This window comes from Camponotus floridanus, unplaced genomic scaffold, assembly GCF_003227725.1.
Source record: "Camponotus floridanus strain SB8 unplaced genomic scaffold, Cflo_v7.5 scaffold89, whole genome shotgun sequence".
NCBI lineage: Eukaryota > Metazoa > Arthropoda > Insecta > Hymenoptera > Formicidae > Camponotus > Camponotus floridanus.
This window is the reverse complement of record NW_020229859.1, coordinates 13,561-34,601: the sequence shown is the minus strand read 5'-3', so window position 1 is coordinate 34,601 and position 21,041 is coordinate 13,561. Positions and strand designations below refer to the sequence as shown.

General features: G+C 33.5%; 3 protein-coding genes across 4 annotated transcripts; 2 read left to right on the top strand and 1 right to left on the bottom strand.

Annotated features, from left to right (window-relative positions):
• The first annotated feature begins 5,180 nt into the window (after positions 1 to 5,180).
• Positions 5,181 to 10,693, top strand: LOC105255902 (MAP/microtubule affinity-regulating kinase 4). Its single transcript, XM_025414727.1, has 9 exons — positions 5,181 to 5,470; positions 6,607 to 6,809; positions 6,885 to 7,031; positions 7,108 to 7,428; positions 7,518 to 7,641; positions 7,728 to 7,939; positions 8,216 to 8,355; positions 9,281 to 9,825; positions 9,916 to 10,693. Exons 2-9 carry the CDS (start codon positions 6,684 to 6,686, stop codon positions 10,347 to 10,349), a joined length of 2,049 nt encoding a protein of 682 aa, XP_025270512.1. The 5' UTR covers positions 5,181 to 5,470; positions 6,607 to 6,683; the 3' UTR covers positions 10,350 to 10,693.
• A 3,054-nt stretch (positions 10,694 to 13,747) lies between these two features.
• On the bottom strand, positions 13,748 to 15,061 carry LOC105255903 (39S ribosomal protein L41, mitochondrial). 2 transcript variants are annotated; one of them, XM_011265451.3, is made up of 3 exons: positions 14,905 to 15,061; positions 14,501 to 14,669; positions 13,748 to 14,187 (listed from the first exon to the last, which is right to left on the bottom strand). In XM_011265451.3, exons 2-3 carry the CDS (start codon positions 14,658 to 14,660, stop codon positions 13,850 to 13,852), a joined length of 498 nt encoding a protein of 165 aa, XP_011263753.1. In that variant the 5' UTR covers positions 14,661 to 14,669; positions 14,905 to 15,061; the 3' UTR covers positions 13,748 to 13,849. The 2 variants fall into 2 exon arrangements, with proteins under 2 accessions (XP_011263753.1, XP_011263754.1); XM_011265452.3 differs by having other exon boundaries at positions 14,501 to 14,666; positions 14,905 to 15,056.
• A 62-nt stretch (positions 15,062 to 15,123) lies between these two features.
• On the top strand, positions 15,124 to 20,443 carry LOC105255904 (putative ATP-dependent RNA helicase DHX57). The gene is made up of 13 exons (XM_020028980.2): positions 15,124 to 15,221; positions 15,481 to 15,568; positions 15,674 to 15,830; positions 15,985 to 16,169; positions 16,264 to 16,718; positions 16,858 to 17,378; positions 17,459 to 17,772; positions 17,838 to 18,333; positions 18,420 to 18,805; positions 18,891 to 19,012; positions 19,104 to 19,423; positions 19,512 to 20,126; positions 20,202 to 20,443. Exons 2-13 carry the CDS (start codon positions 15,498 to 15,500, stop codon positions 20,343 to 20,345), a joined length of 3,786 nt encoding a protein of 1,261 aa, XP_019884539.1. The 5' UTR covers positions 15,124 to 15,221; positions 15,481 to 15,497; the 3' UTR covers positions 20,346 to 20,443.
• Positions 20,444 to 21,041: the final 598 nt, after the last annotated feature.

Sequence of the window (21,041 nt, the reverse complement as noted above, 5' to 3'; positions counted from 1 at the left end):
AAATCGACAGATTCTCCCACGACTTCAGCGTCCTATTGATTTACCGACATACTCAAAGTTGCTCGCGTGCGAAATCAAGCCAAGAACGACCTACGACAAATCGAGATACGTGGGCGAAGGATTTGATAAAGAAAGAGAATGAGAGAAGCGAAGAAAAAGAGAGATTACGAGATTCAAGTTTTCGCATATTGACAAGTATTATCTCATTGCCATCGTCTGACTTATTCATTTGGAATGTCTTTTTTTTATGATGAGGGTCAACTAACAAGGAAGTCGGTTCTCATGGTCTTTCCTTGGCATACTATCGATTCGTCCGACCATGAAAATTCTGATGTCGCGACGAAAAGGACCGTCTCGAGTCGCGACCTACGACAAGAAAGAGCGTATGCGTTAGTTGAGTACACGAAGGACGAATTTCTACGCATAATAAGATGCGTGATTAATATTCTTTATGTGTTCTCTTTAAATATTCTTTGAATTTTGAATGAATGGACGATATGCGTTGTTATATAAAATGTTTTTTAGAAGTGAGAAAAGTGAGAAAGCTTTTTAAGAGCGATGAAAAAGTTTATTATATTTCATTTTCCATATCATAAAAATTGTTGAGAATAAAATAGCAGATATTCAACAGATATTCAATAATTCAATTCTGCTGTTTTCGAATTTAACTTTGTTTTCATTTCTATAGGAAGAAGATTATTAATTTTCCTCAAATGTTTCTTTTATAATAACTCGATAGTTTTCGAATATCTCTCTATATCGAGCTTAAATATCTCTCGACATTGCGATGCATTTTAAAGTTGTATTTTAAATACAAGAAAGAAGATAAAAAGAAAGAAAATAAATTTGGTGAATAAATTATATAAAAAGAAATATTTTTTTTTCATTGTAAAAAAAAATTGGAATAATAAAAAAATGCAATGTACTATATTTAATGCATTTAAAAACATAATTAAAATTGATGCAATCAATTATTATTAATTTGAGGAAAAATTATTGCAACTATGCATATATGCAACTTGATAAGAGAGATCGAATAAAAGTGTATAAAAAAGAATTTAAAATAATAACTTATCGTAAAAGATTATTATGTAAGAGAGATTTCTCTTTTTAAGAAATAAATCTTTCTTGCGTGTTGAAATTATATTACATTCGATAGAAACTCCACGAATAAAAAGAGTTTTAGAAAATGTATGGAAAGCGTGGCTTATGGTTGCTCTCTGAAAAAGGAGATTCAATATTCTACGCCGTTTCTCGAAAATTATACGAAGCATTTGCAAGTAAATAGAATTTTCGAAACTTTGAGAGATATATATCTCGAAATATAATTTTGTTTTGTAAAATGTAGAAAGACAAATTGGGACGCGATGAGATTCAACTAGGGGAACTTCTCGAGTGATCGACCTCTGTGAAACTCACCTGAGGGAAATGTCATCTCGAAATAGAGCTTTATTGCGTGTTCATAAAAACGTGATTTGCGCCGATATAAAAATACAGAAGATATATGAAGCGATTTAAGCAGCGCCGACGACGCATTAGAAGCTTTCCTGACGAAAATGTACGTCTGACGTCAATTTTCTAAAAAAAGAAAAAACTGGAAGAATCGATTGAACTATGGCCAGACACGCGACCATCATCAATTATCTCCAATCTTCTTTGAACCGTTCCATCGACGACTTGATCGGTAGAAAGAGAGAGCAATCTATAGTCTACATACGTTTTAATTGCAATTATTTCATTAATTGGTAAAGACGTCAATCTAATTCTTTGAACACATATAGAATTTACTTCGCTCAAAGCGACCGCCGTCAGATGAAACAAATAAAGGTAAATTGCAAGAATTATTTGCATATACTTTTTGCTTCTGACGTCATAGTCTATTACATATTTGATTAGATATGTCGAGAATATATTATAATATATTATTTTTAACGTAAGTTTTATCTAATACATGTACACAATACACATATCTTATTTTTCATGTCTAATAATTAAAAAAATAATTGCAGTGATACTTAAACTAGACACAATGTACACGTGTGCAATCTTGCCCGACTTTGTAGACAACCGTTTCGCGTTCCGCTTCGTACTCGCTATAATTTAAGAGATTCACCGTTAAAACGGCGGAACGGTTCTTTTGCACGATCGCATTACATTCGTAACAGAGAACACCTGCGAATTCGATGAGATAGATGTCGAAACGTGTTTCGTTAAAATTGTGCATCACAAAAACACGCCACACTTGTGAAAAAAATTTAGAACGTTAATTTTTGGCATATGTCAAACGGCTAAAATTGAACAAAATTATTTTATCGATGCAAATAATTTCGAGATTTATATAAATATGAAATTATTGAAAACACGCAAAGTTTCATAAAAAATATGTTTAATTGCTTGAAAATTAATGGACATCTTTTTTGGAAATATTTGTTATTGAATACTGATATTTATGTCGTAATATAGCATTTCTCTTTCAGCAATTATTTAATTATTTACATTACAATTATTTAATTTGTTATATATATATATATATATATATATATATATATATAAAATATACTATTTTAGTTATTTATAATACAAATAATTTATTTGTAAGATAAAATATGATATATTTTTATAATATATTATTATTATTTTTGATAGATATTAGACTTTTATTTAATTTAATCTTGACAAATAAATATAATAGATATAGATTATAAAAACTATCGATTTTCTAACAATAAGTTAAAAGTCTGACTAATTCACAGTCACATCTACTTAACACAAGTGCTGCTTTAGTAATATACGGACAATACTTCATGTGATTTTTTATTCCGAGCTCGGAATTATTTATATAATCTTTGAGGCAGAGTGATATTAGTCTCTACGTCACTAAGGAATAATAAATTTTATCGGGATATAATATAAATATGCTTAAAGAAAAGATATTATTCAGACGTTATACTTTACAGAGACGTTGTGAATCGCTCGATGCTTGAAATATTACCGACAAAAGTCAATTGACGTCAATTAATCCAAACAAAAAAATACCACCGCAATCATTGTAAATTATCTCGATCTTCCACGAAATATAATTTAAAAATTGATGAAAGGAGCCGAATTATGCGCATCTGTATGTGTATAATTTTCTATATATAAATCTTCATTCTCCATTATTCTTTTCTCTTTAAATCTCCATCTTATTTATCGTTTACTTAGCTCTCGCATATTTTATCTGTGTATAATATTCTCGTATGTACTTATATATTTTGCTGATTTAATATTTTCGATATTTAAGTTTTAATAAATATTCATACTAAAGTTATCCTAGATCGTCAAAATGCATTTGCATAACTGTAATTATAATTATCGGCTTTTTCGTAAAATTTGCAAGGATTTTTTGCAAATTTGATTAATTCGTTCCTGGTTCGAAGATCGGAGAGAAACTTTAAGTACAGCTGTATGTTATTCTTGCTTACTTTTCATACGAAAACGTTACGTCCTCGGCGAAATTGGCGTTATGAAAGTAGAAAGGAAAAATCGGCGAAGATGATGTGCGTTTCAACAACTATGCCCCGTTCTGCTCTGATGAATGACATTTATGTTAGCGTTATTATAGTTTCTATTTCAGTCGGACGGATTCGATGCAGCACTGACGAACACGAACATCATAATACCGATCGAATCACATGCTCGTTTCCTTCAACCCAAAATACCCTATCTGATAGGAAAACAGAGTGAATAATAAAATCTCCCCATGTAAATCACTGTTATTTTCAAAGCGAGTCATCAATATGGATTTATTACGCTACTATCAATCCATGGATATGACTATCATGCGACTATAACGTGTACAAATGCATCAGTATCTTTGATTTTACTATCAATGACAGATTCCTCAACCGATGTAAAAAAATTGACTGTTTTTCGATTAAAATTTATCGCCAAGTTAAAGATGCTACCGTGATTTAATCAAATCTAAATTTAATTCTACGAGAAATTAATAAATTACATTTATATTTATAAACTATTATGCATAAAATAATACAAAGAATCCAATTCCATGATTTTAATAATTTGCTTTTAATAACTTGCTTTATCATTTCGTAAACAATCATTTGTCTTGCATCACTTAATGATCGAATTAATAAGATTTATTTTAGAAGACTGATAAATCACATTTATACAAGTGACACATACACATATCTGTCAATTAAAATAACATTGAATTATATATAGCATCCTGAAACTTTCCCAAGTTTTAATGACAGTTCTATGAAATTTATACACACACGAGTTTATATTATCAATATTGCTGAGAATATCAATAATAATCATCAATCATCGAGGACCCCTTAAAAGACGAGATAAACACGAGGAGAGAGAAAAACGAGACCGAGAGCCGAGATTAGCAATGTATGCGGGAACATTACTCGGGAAATTACATATCGCGTCTCTCATTAGTCGTTCGAGAAAGTGTCTGGCTTTCCGCTCGGTGCATTTTTCATCGTAAACGACCCAGAAATTCGCGGACGTCATACCAACGATTATAATCGCACAAACATAATCCGGTTATTTATAATAGGTCCCGAGATAAAATGCGCGGTGCCGTGCAATTTTTCAATATTAACTCGCTAACTATACGCAAGCCGTAATGTACATATTATGCAACCTACTCTTTATGTAAAGCGCTTCGGGAGGCCTTAGGTCACATAGGACATCGACGTTTTACATTCCATTTTATTGAACCGAAACATTTTCGATCGCGAACTACGAGATTAGATGCGCATATATGACCGCTCGGTCACGTGCTATGTGCCGCTACTTGCCGTACAATTATATACACATCGAGAAACAATTAATGTGATGAGACGGACATGTCGCGAGCGCGCGCGCGTACGTGCGTGACGTCAATTGTCGAAGATAACGGCGCGCGGGCGCGAGCGATAGTAATCGCTGTAGTGGTGGGTGTCGGGTGCACCGACGTAGATTACGCGGTGGCGGAGGGAGGGGTGGGGGAGAGCGGGAGCGGGGAAGGGAAGGAAACGAGAGAGAGAGGGAGAGAGAAAGAGGAAGCGAAGAGAGGGGTGATTCGCTAAGAATGGCCGGGGTGACGGTGTACGAGGGGGCGGCGAGGGCGCCGACACCGCCGGAGCAGCACCGGGGGGGTGGTAACATGGCCGTCGGTCAGTCGGTATCGAACCGCCGAGCCGTGCGGAGCTCCCTACGTTGAGTCTCGCGTATTGAGGCTCGCGAGAGAGAGCACGGCTCCGCTAAGTTTCGCTTCGTTTCGAGGTGGTGGACGGACCCGCCGGATATCTGGCAAGCGCGCGCGCGCGCCATGACGTCCGGCGCTCACCGATGGCCCGCCGCGCACCCCCGGAGCACGTCCTCGTCGCCGTCGTTGCCGCTCGTTTCGTAAAACGCCTTCACCGGGCGACCCCCGTTCTCGCGGGCGATCCTCGATAATTCTCGAGCCAGGAAGGTGAGTAATCGAGGGAGAAAAACAAGAGGGTTGCCACCCTTAGATCAGCTTCGCGCCATCGCCATTAGATTCGTCCGAGTCTCCAGTGAGATCGTCCGATTGCACCTGGTCGTCGGCGACCTCGTCCGACGCGGGGTTCTCTCTATCCAGGAGTATCGACGACGATCGATCTGGCGGTGACTCTTCTCTCGATAGGTAGGAGGTCGTTGTCGATCTGCATGACGTCAGTCGAGGATATCTACCGTACTTGTTGCGGCCGGGCCTTTGTACTCCGCCGACGATGAATCCTTGACGCGTGTTCTCTCCTTGAGAACGTCCGTCGCTCTCGCTCTCCCTCCTCTCTCCCTCTCTCTCTCTCTCTCCCTCTTGTTGTTTCTTTTGTTGCGTCTGCGGTGCGATGTCCTTCCGGGATATCGCGCGCTCTGTCTTCAATGCTGGATCAGCCTTGCGACTCGCGTCAGTGTGACGAATGTGTGATAAGTAATTATCATGTGTTAGACATTCGTCAATATCATTCGAGATACCTCGCAACTCATACGGCACAAAGTAAAAAAAAAATTACATCTGTAGGCGTATAAAAAAAAAATCTTACGCGCGAAGGCAATAATTACTGGACTTTAAAATCGTGCTCGTCAGACTTTTTCAAGTGGGACTTTATGAATTTTTATTGGCGCTTGCGCGTCGCGTAATTGCTTGCACAGACACAATATGTTAAAAAAAAGTTTTACATATAATATATAAATGTTGAGCAGGAAAAGAAAGGGGGCTGCGTAAAGAAATTAAAATTAGACGATAAGGAAGAAAGGACATAATTGGAAAAATGCCACGAAAATGTCACGATAATATGAACAATGAATGTCGTAATTGCAAAATTTTCATACCCTGAATTTTCATATCATGTCGTGAAAAATTACATTTAATTGCTAATGACTTTTTTTCAAAAATATTATAATTATTATCTCTCTTTCTTTCCGCTTTAGTTGTTTGTTCCGATCACTTTTATCTTCATGATTTTATCTTTAACGATTAAAATAATTAAGGAAAAAGCGACACTTGTTGAAAACACATTAGATATGTCAGAAATAACAGATTACAAAAAAATATTCCCCTCTTAAAGTATGCTCCGATTTTTGCAGATTAGGGATAAAACATTGGGAAGAAGAATTAGTTTATAAGAATTTGCAAGAGAGTGGAAAGAAACATCGACGTGAATATGGATACTGGACCTACACAGGGTAAAAAGCAAATCCGCGTGGGATTTTACGATATCGAAGGGACTATCGGCAAAGGCAATTTTGCCGTTGTAAAATTAGCTAGACATCGAATCACGAAAACAGAGGTACGTGTGCACGCATTTCCTACCATAACAATAATTTCGATATTGTCTAAAGAGGTGTGATTTCTTTTTTAATAGGTGGCTATCAAAATAATCGATAAGACTCAATTAGATCCTACTAATTTAGAAAAAGTTTATAGAGAGGTTGAAATTATGAAGCAATTAGAGCATCCGCATATCGTTAAATTATATCAAGTTATGGAAACGAAGAACATGATTTACATGGTAAGGACGATGAAACTGCCACTAAAACAGCTGTTGTGTTTTTTCGACAATGACGACATCATCGTCGCTGTTGCAGGTGTGCGAATACGCGAGCAAAGGTGAGATATTCGACTACATCGCGCGATACGGAAGAATGGGAGAGCCCAGAGCACGTGCGACATTTGCCCAGATACTCTCGGCGGTCGAATATTGCCACGTAACGGGTGTGGCGCATCGTGATCTGAAGGCGGAGAACTTACTTCTCGACGCTCAGATGAACGTAAAGATCGCCGATTTTGGCTTCAGTAACAGATTTGCCCCGGGAGAACGATTGAGCACGTGGTGCGGCAGCCCGCCTTATGCCGCTCCCGAAGTTTTCCGAGGAAAGCACTACGCTGGACCCGAAATCGATGTGTGGGTGAGTTTCATCAGAGAGAAAAATTATAAAAAAAAAAAAAAAACAGATTTACATTGACTGCATATTTGAAATAAATCTCATTCTTGTAGAGTCTGGGCGTTGTATTGTATGTGTTGGTGTGTGGCGCGTTGCCCTTTGACGGATCGACTCTTCAATCATTGAGAGATCGCGTGTTAAGTGGCAGATTTAGAATTCCTTACTTTATGAGTACAGGTATTTACTTAAATATATTATACATTTTGTACATTTAATATTTCTGTTAATATTCCTGCTCACGCCGATCGAATTTCGTATTAAAGATTGTGAAAGCCTAATACGCAAGATGTTAGTATTGGAACCTTCCAAACGATACACCATTCCACAAATTAAGAGACACCGTTGGATGGCGGGAACGGCGGATAGCATTTGTTCAGTGATCGTAACACGGCCATCGTCGTCTATTCAGGAACCAAATGAGCAAATACTTCGATTAATGCACAGCTTAGGAATAGACATTAGTCGTACTAGAGAGGTAAGGAAACATTTCTCGTGCTTCTATAGTTTTTTCTCTCTATGTAAAATTATATAAGAGTACATTTATCTATTTATTTCTAATTAAATCGTATCGTACGCATAATTTTCGAGATAAATGACAGCATTGTCTAGTAAAATTAAAGAGAAAATTTTCAGTACATTATAATCACGCACATATATATATATATATATATATATATATATATATATGTATATATATATATTTCAATATTTTCAATTATATCGTATAAATATAAATGTCATCTTTTAACAGTCTTTACGAAACAGCAGCTATGATCATCATGCTGCTATCTATTTCTTACTGCTAGAAAGATTGAAGCAACATCGTGTCAGCACCATTAATAATACCTGCTGGTCTACTGCAAGAACAAAAGAAGATAAATTTAAATCAAGGTATAGACATTCTTTTACTGAGCACATTATTGCACATACATTTTTTTCTTTTAATAGTTTTATTTTAAATGTACCGATTTTTCATGAGAAATCTGTAACTTCCAATCCTACCAGTCGGAGATGTATGAAAATAATGTAATGCCCCTCTTAACTAATCAATTTTTATTTACAGCGATAGCTTAGTGGGACGTTGAACTTTATTGATGGGTGACGCACATATTGAAGATTTTATCAAGACAGGTTGGATTGGAAGCACATATTGCTGTCACTTTATTTTTGGTAACTCCTCATTTCATTTTATTATCTTTTTCTTTATCCTTAAATCTGTTAATTAATTTGATTTATTTAAATTCTTGATTTCGTAATTTTTATTTGCTCTGCTTTATTTACCAATGAAAGCACATTCATTATTGGAATTATATGTTTTTAATTATTGGAATTATATATTTATATCATTGTGTGATCTCTCTTATATTTTTTCCATATTAATTATATAATGCATTGGTGGACGTATTAATTATATAAAGCATTGATTTCCATATTAATTATATAATGCATTGATGGACATAATCTAAAAAAATTTCCTACAAATAAATTTGATTATAAATCTACTTATATAATACTTTGAAGTAAACAAAGTATATCGATTGTTTTAAAAATTCCTATATAACAGGATAAAAAAATATATGTCTATGGTAATTTTTTATTCCTTAATGACATTTTTTTATAATTAATATGAAAGAAATATTATGATAAATTAAAGTTCATAGATGAAATGATGAGGAGAATGCGCTTTTGATGAATATTTTTTCAATGCTGCTTAGAATGGCGATCCATTCATACAATCATCACAAGAAGCCGCTAATGGCAGGACAAATCGCTTCTTTTAAATATCAACGAGACGAATCTTTTTTTTTTATTTCAGAGCAAGGGACGATGCGGGTAGAGGGAACAAAAGATTTAGCTCGACGAGTTCCTCGACCGATGAAGGTTGTTGTAGCGCGGAGGGCGACTTGGAGGAAGGTCCGAGCGGCGACGAGTTGCGCGAAGCACAGATCAAACTTGAAGAGCACCGATTAGGCCTAGATCACGATATCAGTCAACGAATTGACAGCCAGATAGTCAATCGAAGATTAAGTGACTATCAACATCATTTTGATAACCCGCTTATGGATTCTATTGATCCACCCAGTCGAACGACCCTGTTTATGGCGGGCGGCAGCGGTAGCTCGTCGTCGGAACTCTTCGAGTCCAGCTTCGATTCTGGCTGCCCGCCAGATTATACGGGGACGAATTGCTTTACGAGCAGCCTACCGTCTTGCACGCCACCACCGCCCAAAAGTCCATCTCCCATCACTGGTAGAATATCCCGGGTGTCTCAAGGACGAAGAGCATCCGATGGTGGACCTAGATTACTCTTCTGTCAACAGAGCGTCGGCGATAGGCCGTCCAAGCAGAGAAGTATTCAAGGTACGCGTCGCGTTTGATCTTTAATATGCTCTAATTGAGATTATCTGATGATTCACGTGGAATAACGCAGAAACAATTAATCGTTTTCAGATTCGGGAAAAGCTCGAGGTCACTTGGATCTAGTCCATCTTAGACCACCGTCCACATCACCCGATAATCAGCAGCAATTTAAGATGCGCGGCGATTCGGGCACGCAGCTGCAGCTTTTAGTGCAGCAGCGGATGTTGCAGCAAAAGCGTAACTTGTATCATCGGCACAGAGGCGGCGGTAGTCCGACCCCGATCCCAGTTTCAACTAGCGGTAGCGGTACCAGCAGACGCGTCGATCACGTACCGAGACAAGACAGCTACAAGCTGGCGCAACGAACCCAGATCTTGCCGCCTCTCTCTCAGGGACATGACAGAGACTTCGATAGAAGCAGGAAACGGGACGAGGAAAGGTGGAAGAGTCTACCATCCCGATTGGCAGCGGACTGTCAATTAACGGAGAGATCGCTAATATGGAGCCAACAGGTAAATTCATAAAGAAGCTACAGTGTAAGGATAGAAAGGCTAGATCAGGCAAATCTATGATTGAAACGACATGTATAGCTATTGGTGAATTTTTTTACAATTGGACTGTGATTTCTACACATTCTCTAGTTGATGGAAATAAAATTAATCGATACGTAATATAAAAAGCTGGAAAATCCTTGTACATAGTTCACTCAATGTAGAAGATAAGATTTTTATTGAGAGTGTCTTGACATTATTGTAAATGCTTTACATACATTTACAATAATGAACCAATGTACATAATGTTATTTAGTACCTATATAAAAAATGTTATTTAGTACCTGCGGTTTATTAGCACAATTATTTATGTTAAATGCAAATAAATGATTATTTTTCTTTAATTTGGCAGTTATCTTTTATTCTAGTTTGCCTTATACTGCATGAAAAAACCAATCCTTAATATGAAATTACTTATATGTGTAGTTAGTAATTTGAATTTAAACGCACTTCAAGCTAAAAAAATATTTAATAAATTAATTATGCATAAAAATTATTATTGTATAATCATACGCGTGATGGATTTAATTTTTACATGAAACAAATATTCCTCAGTGCTACACATATGATTAGAATAAAAAAATCAGATTTTTACATCTTTCCACATTTGTCGCATCAATGTAATTAAGCAATTGCGTGTTTTTGTACACAACACTTATATATCCTATATAAAATACTTCATTATTATAATATAAAATTGGAGTGTGTCTATATCCCACAATGCTTCCATATTATTTTGCTTAGCACATTTTGTATTCTCGTGTGTATATAGATATAAAGATATAAAAAAAAAACGAAATTGTATAGACTATGCTATAGAGATATTAAATAATTGATGTAATATATAAAATATATTAGGTGGGCCTTAGCGGAGGCGCATCTTATTTACCACCAGGCAGTGTAGGTGGTTTCTTGTGGCCCACTACCAGCAATCCACATTCAACCATCTTCGAAAATGTAGGGGATCCAATGGAATAAGCCTCCGCTCTATCATTATTAGTAATTATCTCGAGATCTTGCGTATGAAAAACCAATTGAATTGCATAAACTATTACTCTCAGCAGTATTCCCTCCCTTAGTCTTTCCACGTTGACTTTTATTAACATAGTTGCATATCATTTTGCATCGAATAGAGAGAAATATTAAGATGTATATTATATAAAGAATTTAGTAAAATGTTTATTCTCATCTGTAATAATTATACTTCTTTACATACTCAAGATCTCTGATTAGATGTACGGTACATGTTACTGAATGCCAAAGATTTACATTTATGTGCTTTTTATCGATCCGATTCGAAACGTCGGTGCAAATCAAGTTTGACAAAAGCGCATTAAACATTGTATAAAATGTCTCATATATAAGTTGTTTGCTACAATGCTGTTTTACAAAGTTATCGCTATTGTACTGTATGTTTCTCTGCATGAATAAATATACGGAGAATAAATATACGTATATTTAGCATTGAAAAAAAAAGAAGTTCTTCATGCAGAGTAATCTTTGTCATACAGTAACACGTGTACCTGCCTTATTAAAATGACTGATATTTTATCGGTCAAATATCCAATTATATCATAGACTGATAATTAAAGCGAAACACCAAGTTCAGTTGAAGAGCGAGTGGCATATGACTTGTTTTACAGCATCCGCTATTGAGAATGCGAGAGAGAGAGAGAAAGAGAGAGAGAGAGAGAGAGAGAGAGAGAGAGAGAGAGAGAGAGAAATTGCAAAGTTTCTAATTAACAAATTTGCAAATAGATTTAGAAAGCTTGGAACCTTTGCAAAGCTTGTTCATTTTTGGAACCGTTCAAATATACAAAATCAATAACAAAACAATATGTATCGCAATATAAATCCTTAGAGGATATTCTGTACTGCCAATAAGCGAGAGACATATATGAATGCTCAAGTCGTCGACGAGATATTATAAATATGTTGTAGAGTAAGATATGAAAAACGAAATATCGACGATACACAAAAGACAAGAGCAACATACTGAGATATAATTAAAATTTTTTTAGCAAAGCAAAACAAGTACTATGCCACTTTCGTTTTTCCATTGATTTAATGGAAGAGTGGAAATAAGACGCGCCGGTTAAAAAGATTAGAACATCGTGTTTTCTCAATAAGCGTTCCACTGTACAAAATTAGAGACGTTTTTCTCTTCCACTCTTCATAATGGTGATTATAGGAGATAGAAAATAATAACAGAAAACAATAATATTAGCGGTAAATAGTAATAACTAACGTGTATCAGAAGAGTGCTGCATTCTGAAAAAGATGTTTGAATAAATGATTTATGTGATCGATTTCCTACATAAGCATAAGTTAACTAACATTTTGTATACGTTATCTCTTTCTAGAAATATTTATAGCCATAACATTGCATTAACAGCTGCACTACTTTTATACAAGTGTCTTTCATAAACATCCACCGATACACTCTTTAAATATGATTTCTTCTAAACAGAATATTTTCTATTTCAATAGCTCCGTTTTATGAGCTTTTCGCATAATTATAATTATTAGAAAATGTTGAAGAGAGAAACAATAAGGCCGTTTGTACGTTTGATATGAATACAGCACTTAAAAAAAAACAATATATATACACACAGACATATATTATTAGAATCTAGTAATCTAGTCAGTAGTAAGCAATACCGGCCGCGCACAACTGACAACGATTTTACTATTCGAATTTTTCGCTATTTTTTACCCGACAGGAAACAATCAAACTTCGCTCAAAAATCTTTTAATAAGTAAAACATAACTGTTAAGTTAGCCTAATCACAAATTTATTATCCGCAAACGGATTCATCGACACGCAAGATATCCATGAATCTCAGGAATTGAAAATCAACTTTTGGCATTACTTGTCTTTTTTGGACTCTTACAAGTCCTTTGGATTGTATAAGACAAAAACTGGTACAACGTAAGCGTTGTGTTTTATAATAGCAATAAATTAATTTCACTTGTCCGTTGGAGCATTGCGTAAACTCAACTACATGACTCTCGCGGAAGATTTTGCGACAATTATATATGTGATATATACTATTGTTTTATAATATATAAGCTATATTGTTTTAGATAAAAATGTAATATGTTTAGAGATTATAATGGAAGTAATTATTTGCTATCAAGCACTGACTGCCATATACTTGTCATAAAAAAAAAAACTGATCTGAGATAGGTCGCTTATATATGTATACAATAAATCAAATTCTGTTTTTCTCATGCTTCTAGCAAAGTGTGCACATAATATCACTTTTAACAGTCATATACGATAGTAAGTAGTTACTTTTTGTAAAAATTGCAAAATTGTGAACGTATGTATACATGCGAGTTATAAATAAAACATATACAGACTGAAATCCATATTAATCTGACTAGAGTATATTCCAGATTCTTTATTTTAACATAAAAGAGAGAAAAATATACATTAGAGAATCATAAATACTAAAAAGTAAAAATTCTTACAATTGCTTGTTAGCGTCAAAAATGTCACAGCCTGTTTTGCTAGCATTATCCTTAGCTTGTTGCGGTGTAAGCTTTTCATACTCGTTAGGATTCACTGGCTCTCCTTTCTCGTCCAACTGATTATTTGTAAAATCTTCTTTTATTTTTTTAGAATATACTGCATCAAATAAATCTTGTGCGGTAAATTGTGGTTCTGTAAACATCTCTACTTTGTACGATACATATGGTTTCAAAGTGAATCCTTCCAATGAAGGAACAATCAATTCAGGAATCATCTCTGGCACAATAACAAATCTGTCATCTATTTTGTATCCAATATCTCTTACACCTCTCTCTATAAAATTTATTGTAATTAGTATATATATGTGTTGATATTTTATTTTATTATGTGTATAATATCTCTAATTTTTCTACTACATGTATATTGTAAATTTATTTTATTTTATTTTATTAAGAGACTGCAAGTTTCAAGTAATCAATTTCTTTCCAAGTCATTAGTATTTTTGTAATCTATTTTGCATACAAAAAAGACTGTATTTTATGTGTGGATTCATATATTTTATTTTTGCATTCATTTATTTACGAAATAATCTCGTGAGAAAAAAGATGAAACTAAGTCTGCTCTAAATAATAACATGTTAACTCACTATCTATTGGTATATCAGAATCTGGATTTTTCGCTTGTTGCATTTTAAAATTACGACTCCCTCGTTTATTGTATAGTAGGAATTTTCGAAAATTTCGTTTCCCATGACAAACGCAAGAAGTTGCGATACCACGTCGCAATATCATACACGAAGATGCCATTGATGTCTGCTGGTTAAATAGCGAATTGATAAATACATTGGAGGTCGAAAAATTTAAAATTTAAAGTATAAATTAAATTTAAAATATAGTCTAAGAAAACTATTAATGTTTTTTCAAGAATTCCAGCTTAATATCGTTTAAAAGTAACACTGTATAAGATAGGTTAACTTTTACATTGTCAAAGATAGGTCAACTTTTAATTGTCAAAGCATTCAATCGTCTCTGACTTTAATACTCTCTTTACCTCTTATCAGAGTATATCCTGTGTATTGATGGACAACGTTTTTTTCTTTACCGAGAAATAAACACTGAATTAAAAATCACGCAACATACTCCACTTAATGCCCACGCTAGCACCACGCAACCGTAAGTGGAGGGGGTAACAGTCATATGAGCGATTCATATGTCCATTACCCCCTCCATTCATAGCGTGGGCATTCATGCCAGAGACTAGAGAGAAGAATGAGATATACGTAATAGAGGTGTCGTGCCTCTTTATTAGGACACATTCATATCTTGGCAGAAAAGCAGAAAAGCAGAAACCAATCAGAACTCGCGCTGGTAATCACAATTTTTACTTTTTGCCTATCTAATGTATTGCTTACACACTGCTTATTACCTGCTTTTAAGGTGTGAATGCGCCCTTAATCCTGCGATCTCTGGTTTAGTTGTTATCTCATACTGCTGTTAATTGCGTCAAGTTGATTAATAGCAGTTAATAATAGTAAACAGACTCGACGTTGTCACGTTGCATATCTCTTAAACATCTTTTTAAGAGAAAAGAATATATATATATATATATATATATTTTTTTTTATAGACAACTATTTATTTAAAATGGATTATCATAGTAAGCAATTGATGGAAGATGATGTATTAGAAACAAAAAATATATCCAAAACGAACACGTAAGTGAAGATAAATAAATATATTAATATTCTTCTTATATTTTTATCAAAGAAATATTAAGAATGTTAAATTTATTTCAATATGTTTATATGTACGTATGATAGAAGTGCATCTGTAAAAAGCAATAAGGAAAAAGATGTCAAATCTACAAATTCCAGTCTCTCATTTTCTGACAAGTTCAAAGTGGAAATGCAAATATTGAAATTATCTGAGGAATCTGAGCAACAGCTTTACGATAGTCTTATGCATATTTATGGAAATGTAAATATATATTCCTGTTTATTAAATACTATTTATGTTTGTTATCAAAGATAGGTCAACTTTTAATCAAAGATTTATGTTTGTATCAAAGATAAATCATCTTTATATGTTTGTATATTGTCCTTAATTGGTACAATTTCTCAATTCTTTGCAGAATTTTAAACTTGCTGATACTACAGAGCTTGTGGACAAAACATCAAATTTAGACAAACAATATTGGATGGAACAAGGTAATTTAGTTGTCAAAGGAATAATAGATTATTCTTCTAAAGATACTACACTAAAGACTCAGGATCAAATAACACAACAATTTGCAACATCTAAATTAGAAAGCTATGGGTACTGTTTCAAAATAATATATTATTATATACTGTTTAAAATAATATTATTGTATCTCTTTATATAATATAAAGATTATATTTCTTATTTGCAGTTTTCATATTTCACATTGTATACAAGCTTTAACATATACAAAAGGCAATTTAGGAAAATCTTTAGAACTGTTGTTTTACAAATACTATGGAATTGAAAATATTCAAAAAAATAAAAATCTTGATATTCCGGATGCTGTTGAATTATTAGAAAGACAGCAGGAAGAAAAGGTAGCACTCGAATCAATTTATGGCGATGCTTTTTTGGAAAAAATAAAAAATTCTATTTGGATAGTACAATTAAAGTTAGATTATTTAACAAATGGTAAACAAATTGAACCAGTAGCAAAAAAACCAGAAGAGAAAAAGCCAGAAAAAAAAGTATGTCAACTTTTCATTCATAATAAGTGCAGATTTAAAGACAAATGCAGATTTCTACACCAATTACCACAGAAAGTATCAAATGTGCCAATTCTAAAAGATTCATATTTCACGCTAGAGATAAGATTTCCTGAAGGTATACATTCAATTAATTATGTTAATTAAATTATATTATGTAGTTAATCATGTTAGAATTATTTTAAGAAAATAATATACCTATATGACATTAATTAATAAAATTGTAAAATTACAACATTATTTTATTATATTTACAGGATGTAAATATCCATATGAACCACCGTATTTTTATTTTTATAAGAACAATGAAATATTTCCACGTCTAAAATGTCTCAGGATAGCAAGAAGATTGCACAATGAAGCCTTGTTATTATCTCTTGATGGCATTCCGTCAATATTTTCTATAATTTCACTATTAGAAAATGAATATGAGATAAAAACTTATTTGGAGGAAGATAAGGAACAATTTTTGCATCAGTATGAAGCATTGTGCCCAAAGAAACAGAAAGAAGAGAAGGAAGAAGAACTGGCTAGTCATTACAAACTTGGTAGCACCAGTAAAAGAAACAGAGATATCTCCTATGAACAGATTATTGAGGAAGATGATTTGATAGCAATAAGTTTTAGGGATAAACAGAAAAATCCTAATTACATAAAAATGCAGAAGACACGAAAAAAATTGCCCGCATGGCTTAAAACAAGTGAAATTTTGAAAATTATACGTGAAAATCAAATTGTTATCATTTCTGGCGAAACTGGATGTGGCAAAAGCACTCAGGTATATTGCAGTGTTTTTTAAATTAATTAATAAATATCAGAATGAAAAAAAAAACAAAAAATTCAGTGAAAATGTTACAGGTACCTCAGTTTATTTTAGATGACTGGATTATTAATAGATCACAGTCAGAGAATACGTCTCATATTAATATAATATGCACTCAACCGCGAAGAATAAGTGCCATAGGAGTTGCGAAACGAGTGGCAGCTGAGAGAGATGAATCTATAGGAAATACTATTGGATATCAGATACGTTTGGAGAGTAAAATGTCTAGTAAAACACGACTAACATTTTGCACCATGGGAATACTATTGCAGAGATTATCGGGGAATCTCGAGTTATCAGATGTGACTCATGTTATAGTTGACGAAGTGCATGAAAGAAGCGCCGAGAGGTAAATGTTCCATATTTCTCTCTTTCTTTCTTTGATATTTACCTATATTCTATTCTTTTTTCCAGTGATTTTTTATTGATGCTTTTAAAAGAATTATTACCAAAAAGACCGTCTTTGAAAATAATATTGATGAGCGCAACGCTTAAAGCCGACATATTCTCCTCATATTTTGGAAAAGTACCAGTTCTAAATATCCCGGGAAAAACTTTTCCAGTCGAACAGATTTTCCTTGAAGACGCGCTCGAAAAAACCAAATATGTTCTCGAAGAAAATACTCAGTTCACTCGTAAAATCAAATATGATTGGGATCAGTTTGAAATCGATTTGGAAATGGCTAAATTGAAAATCGGTGAATTGTGCAACGACACACCCAAAGAATCTATTCAGGACGAAAATTTGACGTTGATGCAACTCATCAGTAGATATCCTGGCTGTTCCAAGCAAACGTATAAAAATTTATACATTATGGATCAGGAGAAGATTAATTTTGAATTAATAGAAAAGACTTTAGAATGGGTTGTTTTTGGAAAACATGTCTATCCTAAAACTGGTTCTATCTTAGTAAGCATTTGTATTTGCTATTTGCCTATTTATTTCTGACGAATATTATATACGCATATATTATATTTTTTATATAATATTTCCAGGTATTCCTACCAGGTATGAGTGATATTCTTGCATTGAAAAATCAATTACATAATAATAATAATTTCTCGCCAAAGAATAAAAAATTTCTTATTGTATCTTTGCACTCGAGTCTTTCTAATGAGGAGCAAAATCTTGTATTTAAGAAGACCGGAGAAGATGTACGCAAAATTGTACTTAGCACAAATCTGGCTGAGACATCTATAACTATAGACGATTGCGTATTCGTGATCGATACGGGAAAGATGAAAGAGACTAGATTTAATTCGAATCAAAATATGGCAAGTTTAGATACTTGCTGGATATCACGAGCGAATGCTGTTCAAAGAATGGGTCGTTCTGGTCGAGTAATGCCTGGAGTGTGCATCCATTTGTACACTTCGTGTAGGTATGTATCTTAGCATTTTGTTTTGAACTAGTAATCTATAATATGTACATGTATATAATAACAGTGCATATATTATATTTTATAGATTCAAATATCACTTTGGTGCTCAACCGATACCAGAAATACTAAGAATTCCCTTAGAACCACTACTTTTACATATTCAGCTTATGCACAAAGGAAAAAAAGTGGATTTATATGATATATTAGGTAAGGAAATCTCTCTATATATTTTTATTTGCTCTGTATATGTTCGTTATCTATCACAAAAATTTATGCCTTTTTAAACTTTTCCCAACAGGGAAGATGATAGAACCACCAACGATCGACAATATTAAGAGCGCGATAATACGTTTGCAGGATGTCGGCGCTTTTAATTCGGAACCTGTATTAACGCCGCTCGGTCATCATTTAGCCAAACTACCTGTAAATGTGCGAATCGGAAAATTAATACTATACGGTGCCATTTTTTGCTGCTTAGATTCCGCGCTTACTATCGCCGCATGTTTATCTCACAAAAGTCCGTTTAACGTACCGATCGATATGATAAACAAGATAGATCCTAAGAAAAACTTCTTTACAGCCGAATCGGACCAATTAACCGTCCTTAACGCTTATAAGGTAAACATTAGAAATAAAGTTATTTCTAATTAATCTAATAATTTCGCTTGAGAGACACATTATTTATGTAACTTTTATTCTTTTGTAGAAATGGTTAGCCACGTGTTCACGTAGTACTTATGCTGGTAAAGTATTCGCCGATAAAAATTATTTATCCATACAAACATTGCATCATTTAGCGGATATAAAATATCAATTTTTGGAGTTGTTGGTATCGATCGGTTTCGCGCCTATCGATTTACCTAAGAAAAAACCTAAGATTGATAATATCTTAGAGATCACTGGAGCTGAATTAAATGTCAACAATGAAAATTACAAGCTATTGCAGGGTCTTCTCTGCGCTGCATTATATCCTAACATCGTAAAGGTTTTCACACCTGGAAAATCATTTCAAGCGCAATCTACTGGCATGATACCAATGCGACCCAAACCAAACGAATTAAAATTCAAGACAAGACACGATGGTTTTGTCAAGATTCATCCATCATCTGTGAATTTTCATGTTGGACATTTCATAAATCCGTACTTAGTGTTTCAAGAGAAGTTCAAAACTAGCCAAGTTTTCATTAAAGAAGTGTCTATGATTCCAATTCTATCTTTAATATTATTCTCTAGTTATGAATTACGCACGGAAATGCACGATGGAAGGTATATGCTTTCTCTGGATGATGGTTGGATAATGTTCGCGATGGAATCACACAACGTAAGATTAAAATTGTCATGAAAAACTAAAATGTTTATTTTAAATATGTAATAACTTTGTGTTATACATTTACAGGTGGGCCTACTTTTGCAAAGAATGAGAATAGAATTAGCAAAATTATTAGAGCAAAAAATGCAAGATCCTCTATTGAATCTTTTAAATCATCAACAAGGCAAAAAAATTATATGTACAATTGTAAATATAGTAACAAAAGAATAGGCAACAAAAAAATTGTAACTGTCATTACAAATGTTTCATAAACAGACATGAGGCCTTAAGAAAAAATAAATATTGTATTATATATAGCATATATACATATCATGAATATATATATATCATGAAATATATATATATCATGAAAAAAGAATTTTGATATAATCTGTACAGAAGCTGCGCTATTTTGACTAATATAGAACATTTTATTTTTTATTAAGGCAACGTATCACAATGCTTCTGACTTTGTCGATTTAGCAATTAGCCACTTTATATTCAAAATTTGTGTATATAATTGCAATAAAGAAAAAAATATATTGTACCTGTAATAAAAAAATATCGTTACCAACAAAAATTTTTATTTTAAAATATTGAGATAGTTCTTTAAAAAAAAGTTCTAAAGTATCTTTAAATTTAATTATCTACTTTCTTTTCTTCAAGCATTTACTTATTACCGTGATTATTTATTTTGTGCTAAAGAGAAAAATCTCATAAACATATATCATAAACATATATTACTCCTATTCCTTACGTATAAAAATTCTATATATTAAATAATTCTATATATACGTACGGAAATTTTATTCGTAAAATTAATTAAAAACTATTTTAATCTATGAGTAGAATTTCCAACTGTATCTTTTATCATATGACCAATTTTAGTTTTATCATACATATATGTATCTATGAATGAATAAGTCT